Source organism: Crinia signifera, chromosome 2, assembly GCF_055691185.1.
Source record: "Crinia signifera chromosome 2, ASM5569118v1, whole genome shotgun sequence".
Taxonomy (NCBI): Eukaryota; Metazoa; Chordata; class Amphibia; order Anura; family Myobatrachidae; genus Crinia; species Crinia signifera.
In genome coordinates this window covers 144814692-144835501 of record NC_139218.1, presented here as the reverse complement: position 1 = coordinate 144835501, position 20810 = coordinate 144814692, and the positions used below count along the sequence as shown (strand labels likewise).

At 41.7% G+C, this 20810-nt stretch overlaps 1 protein-coding gene across 4 annotated transcripts in view; it reads right to left on the bottom strand.

Moving 5' to 3' along the window:
- The window catches only part of KCNC4 (potassium voltage-gated channel subfamily C member 4), a 35624-nt gene extending 15819 nt beyond the window's left edge, over nucleotides 1-19805 (bottom strand). For 2 of the 4 annotated variants that reach the window (XR_014470377.1, XR_014470376.1), the window contains exons 1-3: nucleotides 18348-19805; nucleotides 15029-15959; nucleotides 9904-10042 (exon numbers count right to left, since the gene is read on the bottom strand). Coding sequence is in view for 2 of the 4 variants with exons in the window: in XM_083173075.1 (XP_083029201.1) it covers nucleotides 15029-15959; nucleotides 18348-18956 (1540 nt within the window). In the remaining 2 variants the exon portion in view is untranslated. The remainder of the gene's footprint in view (nucleotides 1-9903; nucleotides 10043-15028; nucleotides 15960-18347) is intronic. The other 2 variants (XM_083173075.1, XM_083173077.1) reach the window with 1 other exon arrangement.
- Nucleotides 19806-20810: the final 1005 nt, after the last annotated feature.

Genomic DNA, 20810 nt, shown 5'->3' with positions numbered 1-20810 from the left:
ATGGTGAGTAGACACTGCACCCACTATAGAAACGTCTATAATACAATATGATACAAGTGATCTATCTTGAACATCCTTCATCACCTAGCTATAACAGATCACATCATTGGAAAATGTAAAATCCCACATCAGGCATGTATTGGCATACAAAGGAAAATGCAGATCTGCCTGTGATCAAGCCTCCTCCAGAGATATTACCTAGTCCTTAATGCTTCTGGTCAGTAACAACCCACTTGCGGTTTCCAGCTCTGCCACTTTATTCTGTATTTATTATCAGTTAGTTTTATAGCGCACACATATTCCGCAGCGCTTTACAGAGAGAATATTTGGCCATTCACATCGGTACCTGCCCCAGTCGAGTTTACAATCTATATTCCCTACCAGATGTACACACAGATATTCTAGGTTTTTTTTTTCTCGTTGGGAGTCAATTATCCTTAACCAGTATATTTTTGGATTGTGGGAGGAAACCAGAGTACCCAGAGGAAACCCACACAAACACGGGGAGAACTTGCAAATTCTGCACAGTTATGGTGGGAATTGAACCCATGACCTTATTGCTGTGAGGCAGTAATGCTAACCATTACACCATCCGTACTGCTGTATAATGCACTGTCCATATGCTGCCAAAAGGTGACCATTCCACTGCACATTCTGCCTCTCTCAGACATGTGACAAAGAAAATGAAGATAATGCTTTAGCTATGTCATGGAATGTGCTTCCTAGGAATGTAAATGTTTCCCTTTAAAGACAGAAAACTAAAAGTGTCGCTGCAAGTTAATAACAGTGTCTGATGAAGAAAATCCTGAATTGCCATGGCTACAGTCATGTTATCATGGCAATACAAACCCCTTTATACAGTTATACAAGAGAGCAAGCAAGTAGTTAGCAGGGTGCACTAGGATACAGTTATATCTAAAACTATTTTTATTTGTATGCATTAAAATGAATATGTTTAAAACTGTGAAATATTAAAAAGATAAAAGTGAGAAGAAGTGTATAAATGAAAACTCCTGATTCAGAGTGTGATGTCAGTGGATGCTGGAAATGACTCTGAGCATGTATGACTCAGTAGTTGTGCCTATGCTGTGCTGCCAATAGTAGGGTTACAAATTATAATGTAATTAGTATCAAAGCTAGAATACATCAGTAGTTATGATGTCGGTATGTGCCGGCACTAATATGCTGGTTGGTTGACAGTATTAGAATATATTAACATACATAATATCACATCGGTGACACTCATGTAATATAATATTAATAATATGGGTATTGATTTTCCCTATAGTTCAATACAATGAGTATCTTGGATTAACAAATGGTTTAGCAGCAATAGATAGTGACTCGGCATCGCAGATTCCCTTCTAGCAGTGCGTGGTTAGCTAGTTATATAGCCGAGCAGAGGTGATCACATTTTTAGCTAAATAGGAATAACTTTATTGCCAAAAAGTGATGTAGACAGTGTGTGGTCTGCTGTGGACACTCACATCTGAGTAGCGGTTAATGCTTCCACAGCTGCTATTGGGTGAGCTACAGTGCACTCGCCTAGAATCGCTGCTGTGTGCGGTCCACATGGCCTCCGGTACCGCTATGTACACAGTGTGTTAACATAGAGCACCCATACAGCTCTGCTATCATAGCTGGGGTTGCTAACAGATTCACACAGTACTAATTGGTCACAGCAAATGTTTACACATATATAAATACATTATTTAACTTGACATCAGAGAGTACTAGCCTATGTCCATTTCACCTAATACACCTTCATATATTAAGAAGGAACTTCTAGCAATATAAAGATACCTTTACATGCATTCGTAAAATAAATTATATGTAAGTGCGGGGATCTTTTTCTTACTAAAGAAGAGAGAGAGTCAGCCACTTGAATATCGGCTATTTACTACTGCCTTTATCATCTACAGCGCTGGCTACCTTTTATCCTTTTATTATATGTTGTACCTTAAGGGTTGGGTGTAATCCCTTTTTTAGGAGACTAGCTGCTTTACTTTACAAAATACTTTGTACTGAAGATTTAAAAATCCATAATAGGTGCTATGCAGCATAACCTAGCAATTACATTCATTGCCACACACTTCTTATACACTGTTAAAGTACTGAATGTATCAATTGCCTTTATAATTGATATGCTGGGGGTTTTGGTTCAATAGTGTCTATGTCTATTTCCAAAAGGGTAACATGAAAAAAAGTCGATACAAGTAAAATGTCCGCATGAAAATGGTTGACGTGAACATATCGAAATTAGTTTTATTAGGTGTGTCAATTTTTTACCTTGCTTTGGGCAACATGCCTTGTTGTTCTTACCACAGATTACTGGGCCATATGTATTAAACTATGTGAAGTGATAAAGAGGCCAGTGATAAAGCACCAGCCAATCAGCTACTAAGTGCCATTTTCTTTAAACCCAGTCTGTAACTTGACTTGCGTTGACTAAATTCTTGTGTTAGTTACGAGCTGATTGGTTGGAGTATTATCACCTTCCACTTTAATACTTCACCAGGTTTAATAAATCTGCCCCACTGTTTCCAATCGTAGTCCACGTGGAGGGCAGATTATGTAAAAGTTTTATCAAATTAAAGAAATTGAGAAATACTCATATCGACCATATGCTGTTGACCATTGCTATGTCGACAAATAGTGTCCAACCTATTATCTGTAGACCTTATTACCGTCGCCCATACCATACTGACATGATTTCCCTTTTTCAATAGCTTGTAAACGCTGTACTGTTGAAATAATTGCTATAAAGATGTATCCATATCACTACAGAATTTGCCTGTCACATCTGCCTACTGTGTTGCTATAGTTATACAATAGACCCTGCAGTTCTCTACATATCTGTACTGTTAACTATAAAATATTAAGGTCTTATTACATTGTTCTGCTTAAGTCACAGGTTTGATTAAAAAAAATGATTTGACTCTGTTAGAATTTTTTTAGACATCCATCAAATTCCTGTTTTTCGAGAGGACTGTCCATGCATTATTTGATATGACATCAATAGCAGGTAGTATATATTTTGTTCCATTGTTGTATTAAGACCACATCTGCTTGCTACTGTGCATCATATTAAAAGGAAAAGTGTATTTCCTTTGAAATAGAAATTTACTGGTTTGTGAAAAGTTTATACTGTACACTGTATCCAGCCATTCTTTTTTTCTTTCTCTTTTTAAGCTTTTCAAATACTGCTGATAGTGCTCACACATCTAGGACTGTAATATTCTGTAGGTCCTGATTCCAAGGTGGACTGTAATATACTGTAGGTCCTGATTCCAAGGTGGACATGTTAATGTATGCAGAAGATTTTCTAATACACTATTGTTGCTGTTGCAGGGATGTTTTTCAGCCAAAACTTGTGTACAATGACAGACCATGAGCGGGATGTAATAAAATACATCGCCACCCATCGCCGTGCCGACACAGCATTGCTAGCACATATGTATTCACATATGCGCCTAGCATCGTAAAGCGGTGATGAAGCACCCTGCGATACCCGGCTCAGCGGCTGTCCCCGGCACCTCCTCCTTTCCCCTGCAGCCGAAAGGACATCTGGCTATGACACGCTGCTAGGGGGAGTAGGAGGAGTTTGATGGAGGTCGGGACGGGACTACTAGGGTCGGAGTCTGCAGCAGGCAGCGACAGAAGCCCATAGCCTTCTATACAGTATCCAAAGGTGGCAATACCCTGCCCAGTGAAGACCAGGCGCCCGGGTCTTAGTACATTTGAAAATCCGTTAAAACCCACGAAAGCGGTTGATTTTAAGCAATTTTGATCAATTTCAAAATGATTAAAATTGATCTTAATCTATGTTGGGGTTCCAAAGCTAAAACCCATTTACTAACATTTAAAAGTAATATAACAATTTTAAAAAATTGATAAATCTGTACTTCGCACATCGAAATGATCGCTTTTTTAATCAATCTGAAATCGATCAAAATTGGTAAAATGCACTTAAAGCCTTTCCAACTGTACAAAGACACAGTCGCTAGCTCAAACACATTCCCAAAACAGTTGACACACCGGCATGTGCTTTTGTAACCATCCCTGACTACATCTCACTACCTGTCAATAACTTTGATATGAAATCTTCACTGCATCCACCATCACTAATCAATCACTGTGTGTGTGTGCGTGCCTTGCACATGTGCAGGACAAGAAAATGCTCAACCGCACACAAACATCAGCATTGTGCAAATTCTAGTGTTTGTTAAATAACAGTGTTCCTGGAATATTTTATTTTTCAAGTTACCAAAATTCTGTTTATGGCATATGATTAGTATCAGTCTGCCTTCAACTAGGGATGGCCATTGTTGCAATTGCCATCAATGATTGCCATCGATGGCAATTCTGCAACTTGTCATCAATAGTGCTAAACTATGCAATGGCTGACCATCGATATTTTTACATATCGATGGTCAGCCATTGTGTTTGATTGATTGACTTTTCGGCCAATCAAAACACGGGTAGCGGGGCTTCGCCTGTGTCGGGCGGCGGAGCTATACTCCATGTCCCAGCACTTTGAAAAAAAAAGCTAAACGATGTTTTGCTGTTCCATCGATGAAGGGAAACCATCTGGTTCTCCCCCATCGATGGCAAAAGTATTCAACATCAGCCATGAACCATCGATGATTTTGAATTATCGATGGTCGATGGCCATCCCTACCTTCAATGGCTCATTTGTAATATTTTATTTCACAAATACCTTTTGTCTCAGATCCAGAATAAATTAGGATTTTAATTAAAAATGTGGTTTGTTAACTACATGGCTATTAGAGGTGTCTTTTACCCAATCATTGCTTTTTCTCATCCCTGTACTGAGCTATTTTGCAGCTGGTCACATTCTAACATAAATGTCAGTCATTTATTAGGCAGGCCAATAACAAGACTAATTACACTGTTGGAGTTTTCGGAAAAAAATAATAATAATAGTAATATTTTCTGTTTCATTTGATTTGATTATGTGGTTTTGTTCCCCATTCACTCAAATTCCTTTGTTGAGAGATAAAGTACCAAGCAACAGCTGCTGTAATCTTTCATATGCAGCCTATAACCTGGCAGTTAGGAGCTAATTGGCTGGTTCTCTTTATCTCTCTACTTTATTGTTCTCAAAGTACAGCTCCTCCATAGATTCTGACTCAGAGCTGGACCCTGCAGCGTTAACCCCTTCAGTGGTGGGGTCTTTTTAGGGAGCGCTCCCCACTGGGCGAGTTTTTTCTGGGGAGCGCTCCTTAAAAAATAAACCACCACTGTCCCCAGGTCGGGGCAGCGCCTCTGAAATGTGTATAAGCTGCTGCATGGCACTGCCCCCGGTAGCGTTACCACCTCATCCCTTTAAAACTGGAGACATATTAATTACACAGATTCTGTGGCTGGCTCACTTCAAGACTCAATTTCAACTGTTTTTTTTTTTTTAAACAGCCAGCAGACTTCATTCCAACTGTATTTTTTTAATTAGCCACAGAACCTGTGTAATTAATATGTCTCCAGTTTTAAAGGGATGAGGTGGCAACCCTAGCCCCCGGCGTGACGTTGCATAGCCGGGGGAGGGAGATGGGAGGGGAACCGGATGCGCGGCCGAGCAGCAGGAGCCAGGCAGCGCTAAAGCTGATTTCAGCCATCAGCTCAGCAGCACAGCCTGGCTCTAATCAGTGGCAATGCCGAGCATTTTCGGGGCTTGCCAGTCTGGGCAGTAAGGCATAGCCTGGAAAATTCTCTGGATTACCAGGGCAGGGATTAATGTGTTTCTCTTACTGGGATTGTTTCTGCGACTTTATGCCCTTCCCTGATGTACAGCTTCTGAATGTGCAAGGACTGATGTCCACTTTGAGCATCTTTAAATGCTTGAATACCGCTTGGTGAGTCGCAGTCAAAGGAACTACTTGTCACATTCCCAGAAGACAGGCCATCTCCATGTATCCAAAACAGCCACTTGCCTGACATCTTCTAATCCCTTGTCCAAATTCAAGTGATGTGTGACCCAGCTAGGGCGCCCTGAGGAAAATAAGTAAAGTCTTATTGAAACGTTGGCATACATCGGGCTGACCGTGTGACGTTCTTTCTAGTCCTGAGTGCCGCTGCAGATACCCTGTTGTGTGGGTTACTACCAGTGGCGGATTTAGGGGGGGGGGCACCTGGGCATGTGCCCCCCCTGTCATTTCATTTTGTAGCTGAGGACCGGGGCTTTCCAATGAGCCCAGCCCCGTGTCTCTAGCCCCCCGGGAACCGGAGATATCGCCTGGCAAATCTGTAACGTTTTTCCCCGTAGGATAATATGGGACCCGTCAATTCCGACCCCCACCCGGTTCCGATGGCTGTTAGTTCCCGCCGTGGCATCATAGAAGCTTGAACTCATTCAATTCCAAATCGCTGGGCCTTCAATTTGATACCAGGTTGGTCCATATCGGTCAATCGGTTCCAGAGATATTGCATGTAAAACAATTTATTTATTTTTGAAATGTAATTTCATGGCTGTTCATGTTCGTTGGGGGCAGATTACTCTGGAACCAAATGTTCCAGTTTCACTGGACCAAAATCATTCAAAGCCCACTCAAAAGTTCTTCAATATGATACTTGTCTCATGTAAATGGGTCAGTTGGTTCTGAAGATATAGCCGGTTAAATTAGATAACTGGTTAAGGGGGGGGGGGGGGGGGGTGATTTTCTCTCACCCTCACACCAGAAAATGCAGGGACTAGGCTGGTGTAAAAGGGGCCAACCTGGGAATGCATTTTCTGGTGTGAAAGGGGTAATATTTTAAATAGCCGGCTATCACTTCTGCCTGGCGGCGGCTGTCCCCCATTTACCGCAAGCATGTATTCCCCCTTGGTAATGAGCATGTAATCCCACATGGCAACGAGCATGGAACCTCTGGCAATGAGCATGGAACCCTTGGCAATGAGCATGTAGATAAGCAGCACTTATGTAGCATAATTTTTAATAGGCATTATGGTGTTTGGCATAATACATAATGGACATAATGGCGTGTAACTTAACGTGTAATGGATATTATGGTGTAAATGTTTAATGCGCGCCTTTGGTGGACAATGTCCCTGTTTATGAAGCGTATTGTGAATTTTGGCTTAATCTGTGTGGCATTATGTGAATTCTGGCTCAATCCATGTGGCATGATGTGAATTTTGGCTCAATCCGTGTGGCATAATGTGAATTTTGTCTCAATCCATGTGGCATTATGTGAATTTTGTCTCAATCCGTGTGGCATTATGTGAATTTTGTCTCAATCCTTGTGGCATTTTGTGAATTTTGTCTCAATCCGTGTGGCATTATGTGAATTTTGTCTCAATCCGTGTAGCATTATGTGAATTTTGGCTCAATCCGTATGGCATTTTATGAATTTGGCTCAATCCATGTGGCATTATGTGAATTTAATCCATTTGGCATTATGTGAATTTTGGCTTAATCCATGTGTTATTATGTAAATTTTGGCTCAATCTGTGTGGCATTATTTGAATTTTGACACAATCCATGTGGCATTATTTGAATTTTGGCTCAATTCATGTGGCATTATGTAAATTTTGGCTCAATTTGTGTGGCATTATTTGAATTTTGACACAATCCATGTGGCATTATTTGAATTATGGCTCAATTCATGTGGCATTATGTGAATTTTGGCTCATTCCATTTGGCATCATGTGTAAGGGGCAAGTATAATGGGGTCTAGTATTTTGTTGCATAATGTGTAGAAGTTGAATATGGTGTTGTACACTACACTCAAGGACACGCCCGCTGTTGAGTGGCCACAGCCCCTTTTCCGGAGCGCGCCTTCGTCGCACAACTACATCCTTCACTTTTGTCGCCATGGTGGGGCTGCGTACTTTAAATGCCAGGGCCTATTTTTAATAGCATTCCCACCCTCTCTCTGCCGCTCTCTTAGCATGTACACTGGCACCACTAACACCGCCCCTCCCCCACCTAAACCCTCTTTTGTCATGGTGCCCCCCCTGTCCTTTTATCCTGGATCCGCCCCTGGTTACTACTGCTAGTATACCCGTTTGGCGGAAGGCAACAGGCAGAGTTTGGACCTTTTGTAGTGAGTGCCAGAACTAATCGACATTATAATTATATATATGAAGATGCGGGAGTGGCGGCACTCGAAATAAAGACACAGCAGGCAGATATCCCGACGTTTCGAGACCTCTAGGTCCCTTTATCAGGGTGCATGTGAAGACTTCACATCTTCCTGTACACTGCCTGTTACCACAGCCAGCACGGAGGGCACCGAGTCACACGCTTGTTCCCTAGGAGGGATAACCACACTGCTACCCCCTGTGCCGACCTAAGGACAGTATATATATATATATATATATATATATATATATATACAGTATATATAAATATATATATATAGCGCATCTCCAATATCCTGCACCCACGGGCTTAGGTAAATAATGACTCCTACCAACAGGCAACCTCTGGTGGGGTTGGCTGCCTTTCTTGAAATAAAATTGAACTTCATGCAGAGCTGTTCACCAGAGTGCACATGCTTCCAGAATTGTCGGATCTGTATTGAATTATCATTTTACCCTTAATTTTATTTCAAGAAAGGCAGCCAACCCCACCAGAAATATTCTTTTGGTCAATAGAGACCACAATGAAGCTGCTAATTCAACTCTGAACAAACTAAGGGATGGCCCTATAGGAGGACAAAAAAACCTTGTTCTTTACCATATACTATTGGTCCAAGTGAAGTCTTCCAGTGACTATGTAAGCAGGTCTATAAGACCGTTTCTTCATAGCCTGAATATCCGCCTAAGGAGCAGGAGGAGTGTTATTTGAGTAGTATCAAAACCCTCTTTTTGGTTAAGAATAATCCAAACAACTAAACTTTGTTGCTTCAGGCATTCCAATTATCTTAGGATCCAATATCCAACATATTGTGAACACACTCTTCTTGTGAGAAATTGTCTGAAATAAATCTCTATAACTGCAAACCCCTGATGAAGTCCCAGAAGGGGGACGAAACGCGTTAGTTTTCTTGTTTTCTATATTTAAATGTCTGAAATACCAGAAAGAATTCCATTGTCATCTGGACTGTTGCCATCAATGTTTGAATAAGAGACTTTTTAATAAATATTTGAAATATATGGACTTCTTTTACATTCTTCCGAGAAGATAAACATTGTAAGGCTTTTTGTGATATATATATATATATATATATATATATATCCCCTTTAAAAAACGTTTTCTTTGGAGGATATAACTATGAGTGCAACACTTATTATTTATTTGGGGGTATAGTATAGTAGGTCGATAATGAAAAGGCCAACAGTCTCTATGCTGATCCCAAAATGTCGTCAGTTAACAAGGTAGGCTCAAGCCAAAGGTAGACATGGAGATGGTCGACACATGAAAACGTCAGCATGGGTTTTTCATGCTATTTTTAATTATAATCTTGTAGATTTGATAACTTGGACCCCAAATTGGTGTACCACATCCCCTCACACGCTGGCCTACACTGGCCATGCTTGAAGCAAGGTGCTAGCGCTGTGCTTATCAGTCTTGACCATTCCCAGTCCACAAGGATGGTAAAGTATAAACAAGTGAAAAAAAGCCCAAAAAAGCATTTTGACATTTTCATATGTAGACCTTTTGTGTGTGTAAACCACTTGTCTATGTCAATGTTGTTAATGTCTACCCATATGAGCACATATTGACTGTCGACCGATCATCTGGATCCCTTTATTTAGAGCTTGGAGATTCAAAACAACTTTTTTATTACTCTGCATTCAGAAAAGATTATACTTTACACAAGGCATCTTGATTATTATTCCATTTATGGGTACGATATATCATTACAGTCTTAGTATGGCGTTACACTTTATTTTATAGGTATTTTATAATTGGTTAGAAGTATTTAAAATTAACATACCAAATTTTTGTCTCATAAAAATGTTGACCCATGTGCACAAATTCTTTTTTCCACTCAAGTCCGGACATGTCCAGGTAGATTCAGCACCATGCCTACACTCGTCCTATGTTTCTGCGCAAGCGCACAATTATATATTTCTCTGAAACATAAGTCAATACATGTGTGAAATTCATATCCTATAGTAGCCATTGAATATATAAGATAATAGTGTCATTTTATTATTTTTATTATGCTTATTTATTATTAAACTATGTTTAACTGTAGGATGTCGTACATGTCTAAGTAGAACTACATAAAATTCCAGGATAGAAAAAATGCCCCGGGATTGGCATCCCTAACTGTGTGCATGCCCAACCTCCTATAATCGCCAGGGCCCAAAGAAATATTTATATTGTTCTTGTGAGATCATGTACGTTATATGATCATATAGAATTCTGGAAACAAGCATGTGTAAGACATGAGAACATGAGTCCATATTCACTTTAAACTATCATTAGTTTTAGGGTTACAAAAGTAGAACAAACAAGGGTTCATGTCATTGCAGCATTCATACACTGGCTGTGTTGCGAACTCTGACTGACTGCAAGTGACCTATCAATAAAAGCGCTGGGTACTAATATGTTAGCTGGGCGCCCCTTACGTACTTTGCTTAGTGGTGTATTGAGAATACCAATACAACACTATGCTGGCTACGTAAAGGGTCATATCCCCACTATCCACATCATACCCCCAGTGTCCACATGGATGTGGAGTTAATTTTAGAAAGTGTGGCAAGCACAGCGAACCACCGAGCCCGAAGCGTGGTGAGGGGACGCGGATACGTGTCCCCTTGCGGGGCTCGCTGCGCTTTGGGCTCAGTAGCTCTCTGCGCTCGCCACACTTTCTAAAATGAACTCCACGCCCACGTGGACACTGGGGGTATGATGTGGATAGTGGGGATATGATTGTGTAAGTGCGTGTTGTGTGTGTGTGTGTGTAATGTGTGTAAAGTACCAAGCGCTGCAGCCACCTTCACAGATGTGACCAACCATCTTCCAAAACCAAATAGAAGGCATTCATGTTCTTTCATTGTACAGTACTGATCAGGGATGCCAATAGTTGGCCCAAGGGAATTGCGTATCTTGGAAACAAATGATGTGTGCTTGGCATTTCCATTAGTAGTGAGAAGAAGCTATTTTCCTTTTGGAAGGCACAACTCCACAAGTCCTTACATATTGTAAAAAAAGAAATATTTAGAGACAATGTGATCCTAATAGAAAGTTTATATATTCTATTAGCAGAGCCATAACATAAAAAAAAAAATGTAAAGAAATATAATATTTCATGCATCCCATCTGACTAGATTTTGGTGGGAAAGTTCCACTTCAAACTTCAAAGGGGATGAAAATTCATCCCACAGTGGATGTTTCTGGGTGAAGCGAAGCTTAAATACATCGGCAGTGTTTACGAAAGTCAAAAGCAGGCCTGATATTGGCCGAAAGTTGTCCCTTTGAGTGAAAACATCTCTGTGAAAGATGCTCAAAATATTCACAAAAAAATGCCAGCGTCGCTCACATTTGTTATATAAATTCAAATAAAAAATGTGTAAAAGAAAAATATTATATTTCCTATATAAAGGCCCAGAGCGGCTTTCAGTTTAAAGCTGCCCAGTGTGTACGGCCCGGCAATGAGTGGTGATGCTCGCTCCCGCATTATCACCAGGAAAGCCGTTCATCTGCTGGTATTACTAGCAGATGAACGGCTTTGTGGAAGGCTTTGCATATCGCTGCGCTATGGAAAGCCCCCCGCCCCACACTTTTAGACTGCGCTTTACAATTGATATTGAAGGAATTTACAATTGATAAATCAAAAATGTTCCTGGTGAACAAGTCATGCAGTGCCTCAATGGGGTGATAGTGGAATGTTTAATGTGACAAACTATCAAAACACACTTTGAAACAAAGACATAAACACCACTGAGCAAACAACGTATCCTCAATGGACACTGCTAGCAGACCAGGTTCCATATAGTCTGCAGTTTCGTCATCCTAAACTGAATATCTAACCTAGGAGCTGTAATGCCCAAGTGTAAATAAAATATATATTATAGCACCCATAAATGTTAATAGCTTGAATAGTATTCCACACCCCCGTGAAAAGAAAGAATGGGTGAGTTATTGGCTCATTTGAATAGAAAATCCCAATTATAGCAATGCCTCACTCAATCGCATCGCTATGACTGAACACCTGAGTGTGAGGAACACTAACTCATTTGCATGCTAAGCCTGTCAGTCCAGAATCTTGGATAACAGCTCCACGCTCTTATGTGAAAAGTCTTCTTCAAGATAAGCAAAGTGGTCTATTAAAATCAATATGTTGGCAAAACATCACATACACTGTATATTCAAATATAAAAACGACTGTATATTCTGTATGCTTCCGTAGGATGAGATGTTTGTTGAGTACAGGTTCATTTAAGAACCATTTAGCTCCACTGAAACAATGAGAAATGTTTGCTTTAAAATATGCTAGCAAACGTGGCCCTGTCCGACAGCCACACAATAACATTTCACATCTATTAAATAGACAGGCACATATCTTTAATCTTATAAAGTTTCTTGAACCTGAGACAATACAACTAACCTGTAGAGTGTGCTTGGTGGTATACAGTTATATCCTAAAAACTTAAGTGATTCCAACAATAGGGACCCATTTATCTATCATCTGTATATGTCTAGTGTCCGTGAGTCTCCAAAACACTGCCATCTGCTGGCAGAGAGTGAAACTACATCTCTCCAAAGCTTTTGCTTTGAGCGGGCTTACTAGTATATGTATATATATATATATATATATATATATATATATATATATATATATATATATATATATATATGGAGCAGATTCTTGTTTCGCGCCCCCAATTTGTTGGCTATTGGATTTGGCTGCCGGACTTACAAGATCCCCTGTTGGATGGGGATAAAAAGGAATGTGGGTAGCAGTTGTAGGTTGGCGCCCCTGTATAGACCTTCAATTATTGGGTCTCTGTGGGCCTTCGACAAGATTCAAAACAAATTAGAATAAAAGTAAAGTCCAAAATTTATAAACATTTATTTAAAAGTCTCTTTTTCCACAAGACAGTGGTGGATATTCCAGACCATAAAAAGTTCAGTGGTGCATTTCAAGTATTTCAAGTTAGAAAACTGATGTTCCCTACTTTTATTCTAATTTGTTTTGAATCTTGTCGAAGGCCCACAGAGACCCAATAATCGAAGGTCTATACAGGGGCGCCAACTTACAACTGCTACACATATATATATATATATATATATATATATATATATATATGTAACAGGCTAAATACTCTTGACCTCTGAGGTAAAGTACCGCCAGTGACCACTAGAGGCTGCTCGACAGACCAAATGACTCCTTAACAGAAAGTGAAAGCAAAATTATCTGTTTTAAACTTGCTGGATATGGAGAGAGGGATCTGTAAAGACAGAGATTGGAGGTAGAAGCAGATAAGGAATAAGCCATTATTTTTACAGGCTTTTAACTAGTCGTTGCATATTTGCAGCCTAATCCCCAGAAAACACCCTTTTTTTGCGGGTTAACCAAAATAATAAGTATAACCTGAATGTATAACAGTGGGACCGCAGCACATATCTCCGGTATTTGTTGGCATCCTTCCATTTTCGGTGGAAGCCGCATCCCCCCCCATAGGGCTCAGTGGAGAATGCGATGCTGCCTGGTTTACCACATGGGCCCCTGCATCAACAGGCATGTGAAGACAGTTACCTAAAGTGACTGGATATTGGAATGTGATACTGGGTGCTGATATTGTACCCAGCTCACATTTAATTACAGGTAATTAATGCTAAAGGGGCACCATAGTGTTTAAACTAGTGTGCAAACTTTTAATCTTAATATATCTGAAGATTCATTACACAAGTCCAGCACTGCAGTCTGACTGACTGAATGGCTGAAATGTTCAGTCAATGTCAACTAAATTTAGACCTTAAGAACCACTTATTTTGAAATGCATACAAAGGGGTGTATTCAATGCTTTCTGTGAGCTGTAACAGTGAGCAGTGCTGACTGCTCGCTGTCACAGCTCGCAGGGTCAACTGACCCCCTGCACATGCTGTTTCCCCCTCGCTAGGTTTTTGGAGGGAAGGGGAAATGGCGTGTGCAGCCGCTAAACCAGTGAGGCTCATGGCTAAATGCAGCGGGATCCCTTCATTAGCCGTGAGCCTCGCTGTTTTCCCTGGCACGTTGAATAGGGGGAGTAGCCGGCGTGGGGGTTAAACAGCGAGGATCGCTTGTTTTCGGCAATTGCCGTTTAACCCCCGTGGCGGTCACATTGAATACACCCCAGTTTGTTGAGTATATCTTGAAATGTCATGGACCTTGGCAGTTGTGAACTTTGGAGAGGGGAGACTGATGCACCTTTATTGACTTTGCTTGGTGTTAAAGGGTCCCCAAAAAATAACAAAGTGGTTGCAGTGACCCAAGAACTCTACCTGGGTAGCGAGTACGGTTGGTCCCGGGAAGGACCCAGGTTAAGGGGCAGTGTTAATACCATATGAAGTGCCGGCACATCGGCGCTTGGAGATGATGTCATCGCTAAGCGTTGGCAGAGAACTAGCCCCAGCAATAATCCGTACCCAGTCTACAGTGTAAACAGGTTTTATGCTGCTGTGATACAGTCTAAAACTTATTTTCACTGACCCGAACTGGACCCAGGCTGCAGGTAGAACAGTGATTTATAGAATTTACATTGCTATATGGTGATATCTATAACAATTAAAAGCAAAAAAAATATTATGCAGGTTTTGGAAATATTAACTATACTAGTTCAAAACTGCGGTTGGAGGAAATGAACAATTTAAAATTAATAACTTTTTTTGACATTTAAAAAGAAGTAGGACCTAAAAGCTACAACCTGTTAGGATATAGTAATAGGCCCTGATATCTGTGCACAGTATCTTTACTGACATAACAATTGGATGTGCACTTGTTCTCTTGTTCATTTTGAAGATTTAATAGATAGATAGACAGATACATAGATATGTTTGTGTGTGAGTGACAAAGGCATAATGTGAAGAGTTAGATTGCACATTCCTGTTTGCATCTGTGTACATCTTACCTGTCCTCTTCTCTGTTACATCCTCTACAGCCAATGGGCAGGATTCACTTTGAGTGCTGTTGCGATGTGAGGTGTCCCCAGATTTAACAGTAGTTGGAGAGTCCAGTTGAGTAGGTTTAGGAACATGTTTCTTTTTCTTCTTTGGAAGCTTTTGTTTGGCCATAGCAAGGGAATAATACATTCCAAAATTATTCACAATGACTGGAACAGGCATAGCAATAGTGAGTACTCCAGCTAGGGCACACAAGGCACCGACCAACATGCCAGACCACGTCTGTGGATACATGTCCCCATACCCAAGTGTGGTCATGGTTACCACAGCCCACCAGAAACCTATTGGGATGTTCTTGAAGTGTGTGTGGTTACTCCCAGTTGGGTCTGATGATTTTGCACCTATCCGCTCTGCATAATAGATCATTGTGGCAAAAATTAGGACACCTAAAGCCAAAAAGATGATTAGAAGCAGAAATTCATTAGTGCTGGCCCGAAGGGTGTGCCCCAGAACCCGCAACCCAACAAAATGTCTCGTTAGTTTGAAGATACGTAATATCCTGACAAAGCGTACTACACGTAGGAATCCAAGGACATCCCTGGCGGCCTTGGATGACAGCCCACTGAGACCAACCTCTACATAAAATGGTAGGATGGCCACAAAATCTATGATGTTCAGCATGTTCTTAACAAAGACTAGTTTGTCTGGGCAGCAAGTAATTCGGACAAAGAATTCCAATGTGAACCAAAAAACACAGACCCCCTCTATATATATCAGGACGGGCTCTGTCTCCACTCCCTTGACTACTAGGATCTCTGTCACATTTCCCACGATGACCAATTCTGTTACATTTCTGTCCACAATAAAAGCCTCATGGGTTTCCAAACAAAAAGTGGTAATAGACATCAGGATGAAGAAGAGAGATGCAAACGCCACTAACTGTAAAATAAGAAATTTAAAAGGCAAATATAAATATTGTATCTGCAACTTTTCTGTGTGAGCTACATTATGTAGTTATGGAACAAAACAATCTAATGGCATGAGATTCCTCTGTACAAAGTTCTAAAATATACTCTATTTCACTTGCATTTATTGTCCCTCATTCAGGTTACTGAGCATGTAGCCAACCCACTAAAAGAACTATGTGACTTTTTGGTCTGATTGGAAAGTACAGTACTTCAGCCCATGTACTTTACATCAGATTGCTCACAGTATGCTCTCAGTTGTGAGACACGGGAGGGTTCTGTTTCTGGCAAAGAAAAATATGTCTGGGAATAGAGATCTCTTAAGAATTGCAGATAGGAGAGAAGTAAGAAATTAAAGTTAGGCTGCTTGCATAATTCATCAGTATGTTACCTTAAATGGGTATAGTAATTGCAGTAGGGCAATAGTCTGCAAGTAGGGTACAAACCAAAACTCTATTCATGTTGTTGTACAAAAAGGAAATTGAGCCCCCAAAAGGAACTGATCCTATATAATCTACCTGCTCTTTGCCCTTCATGTGTACAGAATTACAGATGTGTCCTCATTCACCTAGCATTTTTGCAGTATATGGTGCAAGACGTCTGTTGTTATACAGGTTGAGTATCCCGTATCCAAAATGCTCGGGACCAGGAGAATTTTGGATAACGGATTATTCCGTATTTCGGAATATTTTAATATTTCAATTATGTATTTTGAAGTATCTTGCATTTATGCTGTATAAACACATAAAATACAAACAAATATATTTTATTACCACATAAAATACACACAAATATATTTTATTTGTTCAAAAAACAAGGTTTCAAAACATGAAACAAAATGTGTGTACTATCTCAGATATTGAATTTGAACGCCAAGCAATCATTTTCTTGCACATATCTAGTGCCAGTTACATATCATGTCACCAGTAGTGCTGTTACATATGTCCCCAGTGAGTTTTTAGCAAAAAATTTTTTTTTTTTTCACTTTCTGGAATGTATGGTTTTCGGAATAATTCGGATAACGGATACTCGGATACGGGATACTCAACCTGTACTCCACAATGGGTAGCGATAACTACTTTTTTCCTGCATTTAGCATCTTACTCCCACTGTAGCTGCCCACAAACATACAGTACTTTACACTATACCAGGCACCCTAGATTAGTACTTTACAGTATGCCAGGCACACTACATCTGTACTTTACATTATACCAGGCACCCTAGATTAGTACTTTACAGTATGCCAGGCACACTACATCTGTATTTACAGTATGCCAGGCACACTACGTCTGTATTTACAGTATGCCAGGCACACTACGTCTGTACTTTACAGTATGCCAGGCACCCTAGATTAGTACTTTATAGTATACCAGGCACCCTAGATTAGTACTTTATAGTATACCAGGCACCCTAGATTAGTACTTTATAGTATACCAGGCACCCTAGATTAGTACTTTATAGCAGAGGTTCTCAAACTGTGGTTCCTGACCCCAAAGGGGGTCGCGACCATCTCTGCATGGGGTCGCGACTCCATGTTACTGACCATCAGGCTTATTATTCTCTAATCTCTCAGCCAGTGATACAATGAGTTTGAAAAATCAGTTGAATTGTCTGTTACTTCTGACACCTTGCATCATTTTCTGCCTCCACAATGCTGCCGTGCATGTGCGGTCTACAAACCACACATGTGTGGTTACCGCTCTGTGGTAACTTGCTGGGGTCCTGTATTAATTTTTATTGACTGACGGTGTCCCAGAACAAAATAGTTTGAGAACCGCTTCTTTATAGTATACCAGATACCCTAGATTAGTACTTTATAGTATAAAAGGCACCCTAGATTACTACTTTACAGTATACCAGGCACCCTAGATTACTACTTTACATTATACTAGGCACATTACATTAGTACTTTTTGTGTAATTAACTGGTATAAAGTCACAGATAAAGAACTGCATGGAATGACACTGGTCCCATGTACCTGAACTCTGTGTTTTGCCTTTGTACTACTTTAGTAAGTAACTGAGTTGAGTAAATGAAATGCCAGCAGCAGCAGTAGCAGTAGCAGCCAGCAGCAGTAGTCAGTACACCTGTGCATAGTACTCCTGTTGCTTTAGTGATGCCATAAAATGCTCCTTTTAAGAAAAATCTCTGGCAGTGTGCTTGGGGCAACTAGCTCCCAAAGTCCACAGTGTGGTGAGTGGGGATATTTGGAGTGATTTAACAGAGGTGTGTGTGTATGTGGGCACATCTGTACTTAATGTAAGCTATAGAGTATTGCTCATGTATAGCTATGATGACTACACTGTATATAAGAAGTTTACAGTGCAATCCCATTAGGAAGGGGTCAGTGGCAGCTACTCACTCGGGCAGCTCTAGATGAATATGGGTCCTCAAAGAGAGCCCAGATCCGAGCCTGGCACCGCTTCCATCGCCCTCTGGACCGGTCCGGCCTCTCATCTATGCAGAGTAACTCTGGCGTGGAATTCTTCTCCTCGTCCCCGTCCTCGGGTTCTACATTCTCAAAAATGTCCAGAGCCTCCTCGGCGTCCCGGTGCTGGCGGTAGGTCATCCAGCAGCAGGGCTCCACGTCCGTCTCATCGATGCCCCAAAATGCCAACTCCTCCTCGAAGAGGGGCCCGCAGATGTCCGCCGGGCAGTGCAGCTTGCCGGTGCGGTAGTAGTTGAGCACATAGGAGAAGATGCCGGGGTGTCGGTCAAAGAAGAATTCATTCTGCTGCGAGTCACAATCCAAGTTGCTGGAGGTTTCGGGGTCGGCCAGCCATGCCAGCCGGGTGCCGGGCAGCGTCCTCAGGGTGCTCTTGTAGGTTTCATGCCGGGTGCCCCCCACGTTGATGGTGATCTTGCCGGAGTCTTCCCCCTTGGCCATCTCTTCCTTCAGACATGATTTGGAAGGGGGCTTGTTCCCAGACTTTCGTCCTCGGTAAGATGAGACACACACCGAACTAATCATAGATTTCTCCGGGCTAGACCCCCTGAGACAGTCTCAGGATGCTCCAGAGACTGCCTGGGGTGTGAGACGGCAAGGACCCCAAAGCGACCTTCCAACAGGTGAGAGTGGAGGAGAAGCTGCAGAGACGGCGCTGGCTGGGGATGGGAGTGACTCTGATGATGAGGACGGATGCTCCCTGGCAATTGGAGAACGGGCTCAGCAATCAGCAGCACAAGCCCGGCCGCGGTGACAACAAGCACTGCCCCCACCTCGGCTGCCCAGGTGCTGCTGCTGGTACTACCCCTCCTATGCCGAGGCTGGGGCACAAATACCGGCACAGCAGCACATATGGCAGGAGGCAGCAGCGCCTGTGTGGACTTAGTTCTGACTTCTGTCTCTCCTACTAGGCAGTTTAAGAATTCTTCCCCCATAAATATTAGGACCTGTCTCCGCCCAGGCAGTGCGTAGCACCCCCTCCCCCCTCCTCCACCCTCTTCTTCCTCCTCAGCACCAGCACAGGTATTACACAGCATGGAAGTTGCATATGTTAGAAACACACATCTCCTGCTCTCTGCTGGATCAACAGGTCCTGCTACTACCAGGCGGTGACAGCCAGGGGGCTGCTGTACCTGCCGGTGCACGCACTGTGCTAGAGGGCGGCTAGAAGTTAGGGGATCACTACGCACTGGCAGATGTGGGCATCACAGAAGCAGCAGCAGCTGTTGTGCAGTGGCCATGCCCGCCCTCCCCCTGTAGCCATGCTTTCTGCGCTGCCCTGTCAATGTCACCCTTCCTGGGAGCTAATGAATAGGCGTCACTCCCTGAATTAGGGGAGCGATGCTGCAGCTGCTGCTGCCTGCCCTTGCTATGCTCACATCACACTCCAGCAGGTGGAGGCAGGCTCTTCTATCTGTAACCCTTCCTCTCCCTGTACATGCGTGAGGCTTTGCTGTCTCCTATAATCTCTCTCATGCTTACAGACTGGCTGCTGGCAGACGTTTGTAGAAAATAACCTGTTCCCTTGGCAATGGAGGACCACAAGAATCCTGCAGACAATCCAATATGTGCAAATAGATGCATTATTGTTATGGGGAAAGTGTCAGGACAGCATAAGTGAATATTAAAAATATAACATTTGAGTTTCTTAAGTTATTAAATTATCATTTACAGGATTTTAAGATAAAGGGGCCCGATTATCATTTAAAATTTGCGGCCAAGTCCCAAATTTTAAGTATCTGCAAATATTAAGTATCCCCCAAATATATATATAGAAGGGACAAATGATTCCTTCCTTGCTGCCCACAGCGCGCCGCCTGGAGTGGCCGCTATGTGGTCAGGGCCGGCGATGACCGCGTATGTGAAGACCCCCTGGCGACAGCAGAGCAGATGGCAGGGACGGGCTCCTTTCGGATGATCCTGCCCTGTACGGACATACATCCAGATGTTAGGATCGCATATTGCAATGAGATCCTGCCCAGAATGTATTGAATATATCATAAATAATAAATGGGCACCAATGTCTATAATGTCTGAGCACAGTTAAGCTTCAGTGTTCTACAGTACTGTATAGTGATATACAGGTTGAGTATCCCTTATCCGAATATCCGTTATCCAAATTACTCAGAAAACCATACATTCCAGAAAGTAAACATTTTTTTCTCAAAACTATGAAAGAACACATATGGGACGGGTTTCTCTAATAACCCCCATAACACATCGCAGTGTTAATAATCGAATAAAAAAACAGGATTTTTACTGCATTTTTAGTTTGGAGATTCTCGTCCATGGAATGATATTGTAAAGCAAAAAGTTTTAAACAAATCAAAATCTTTTTTATATTTGTCAGGAATTGCAGTGTGCATCCGCATCTGCGTT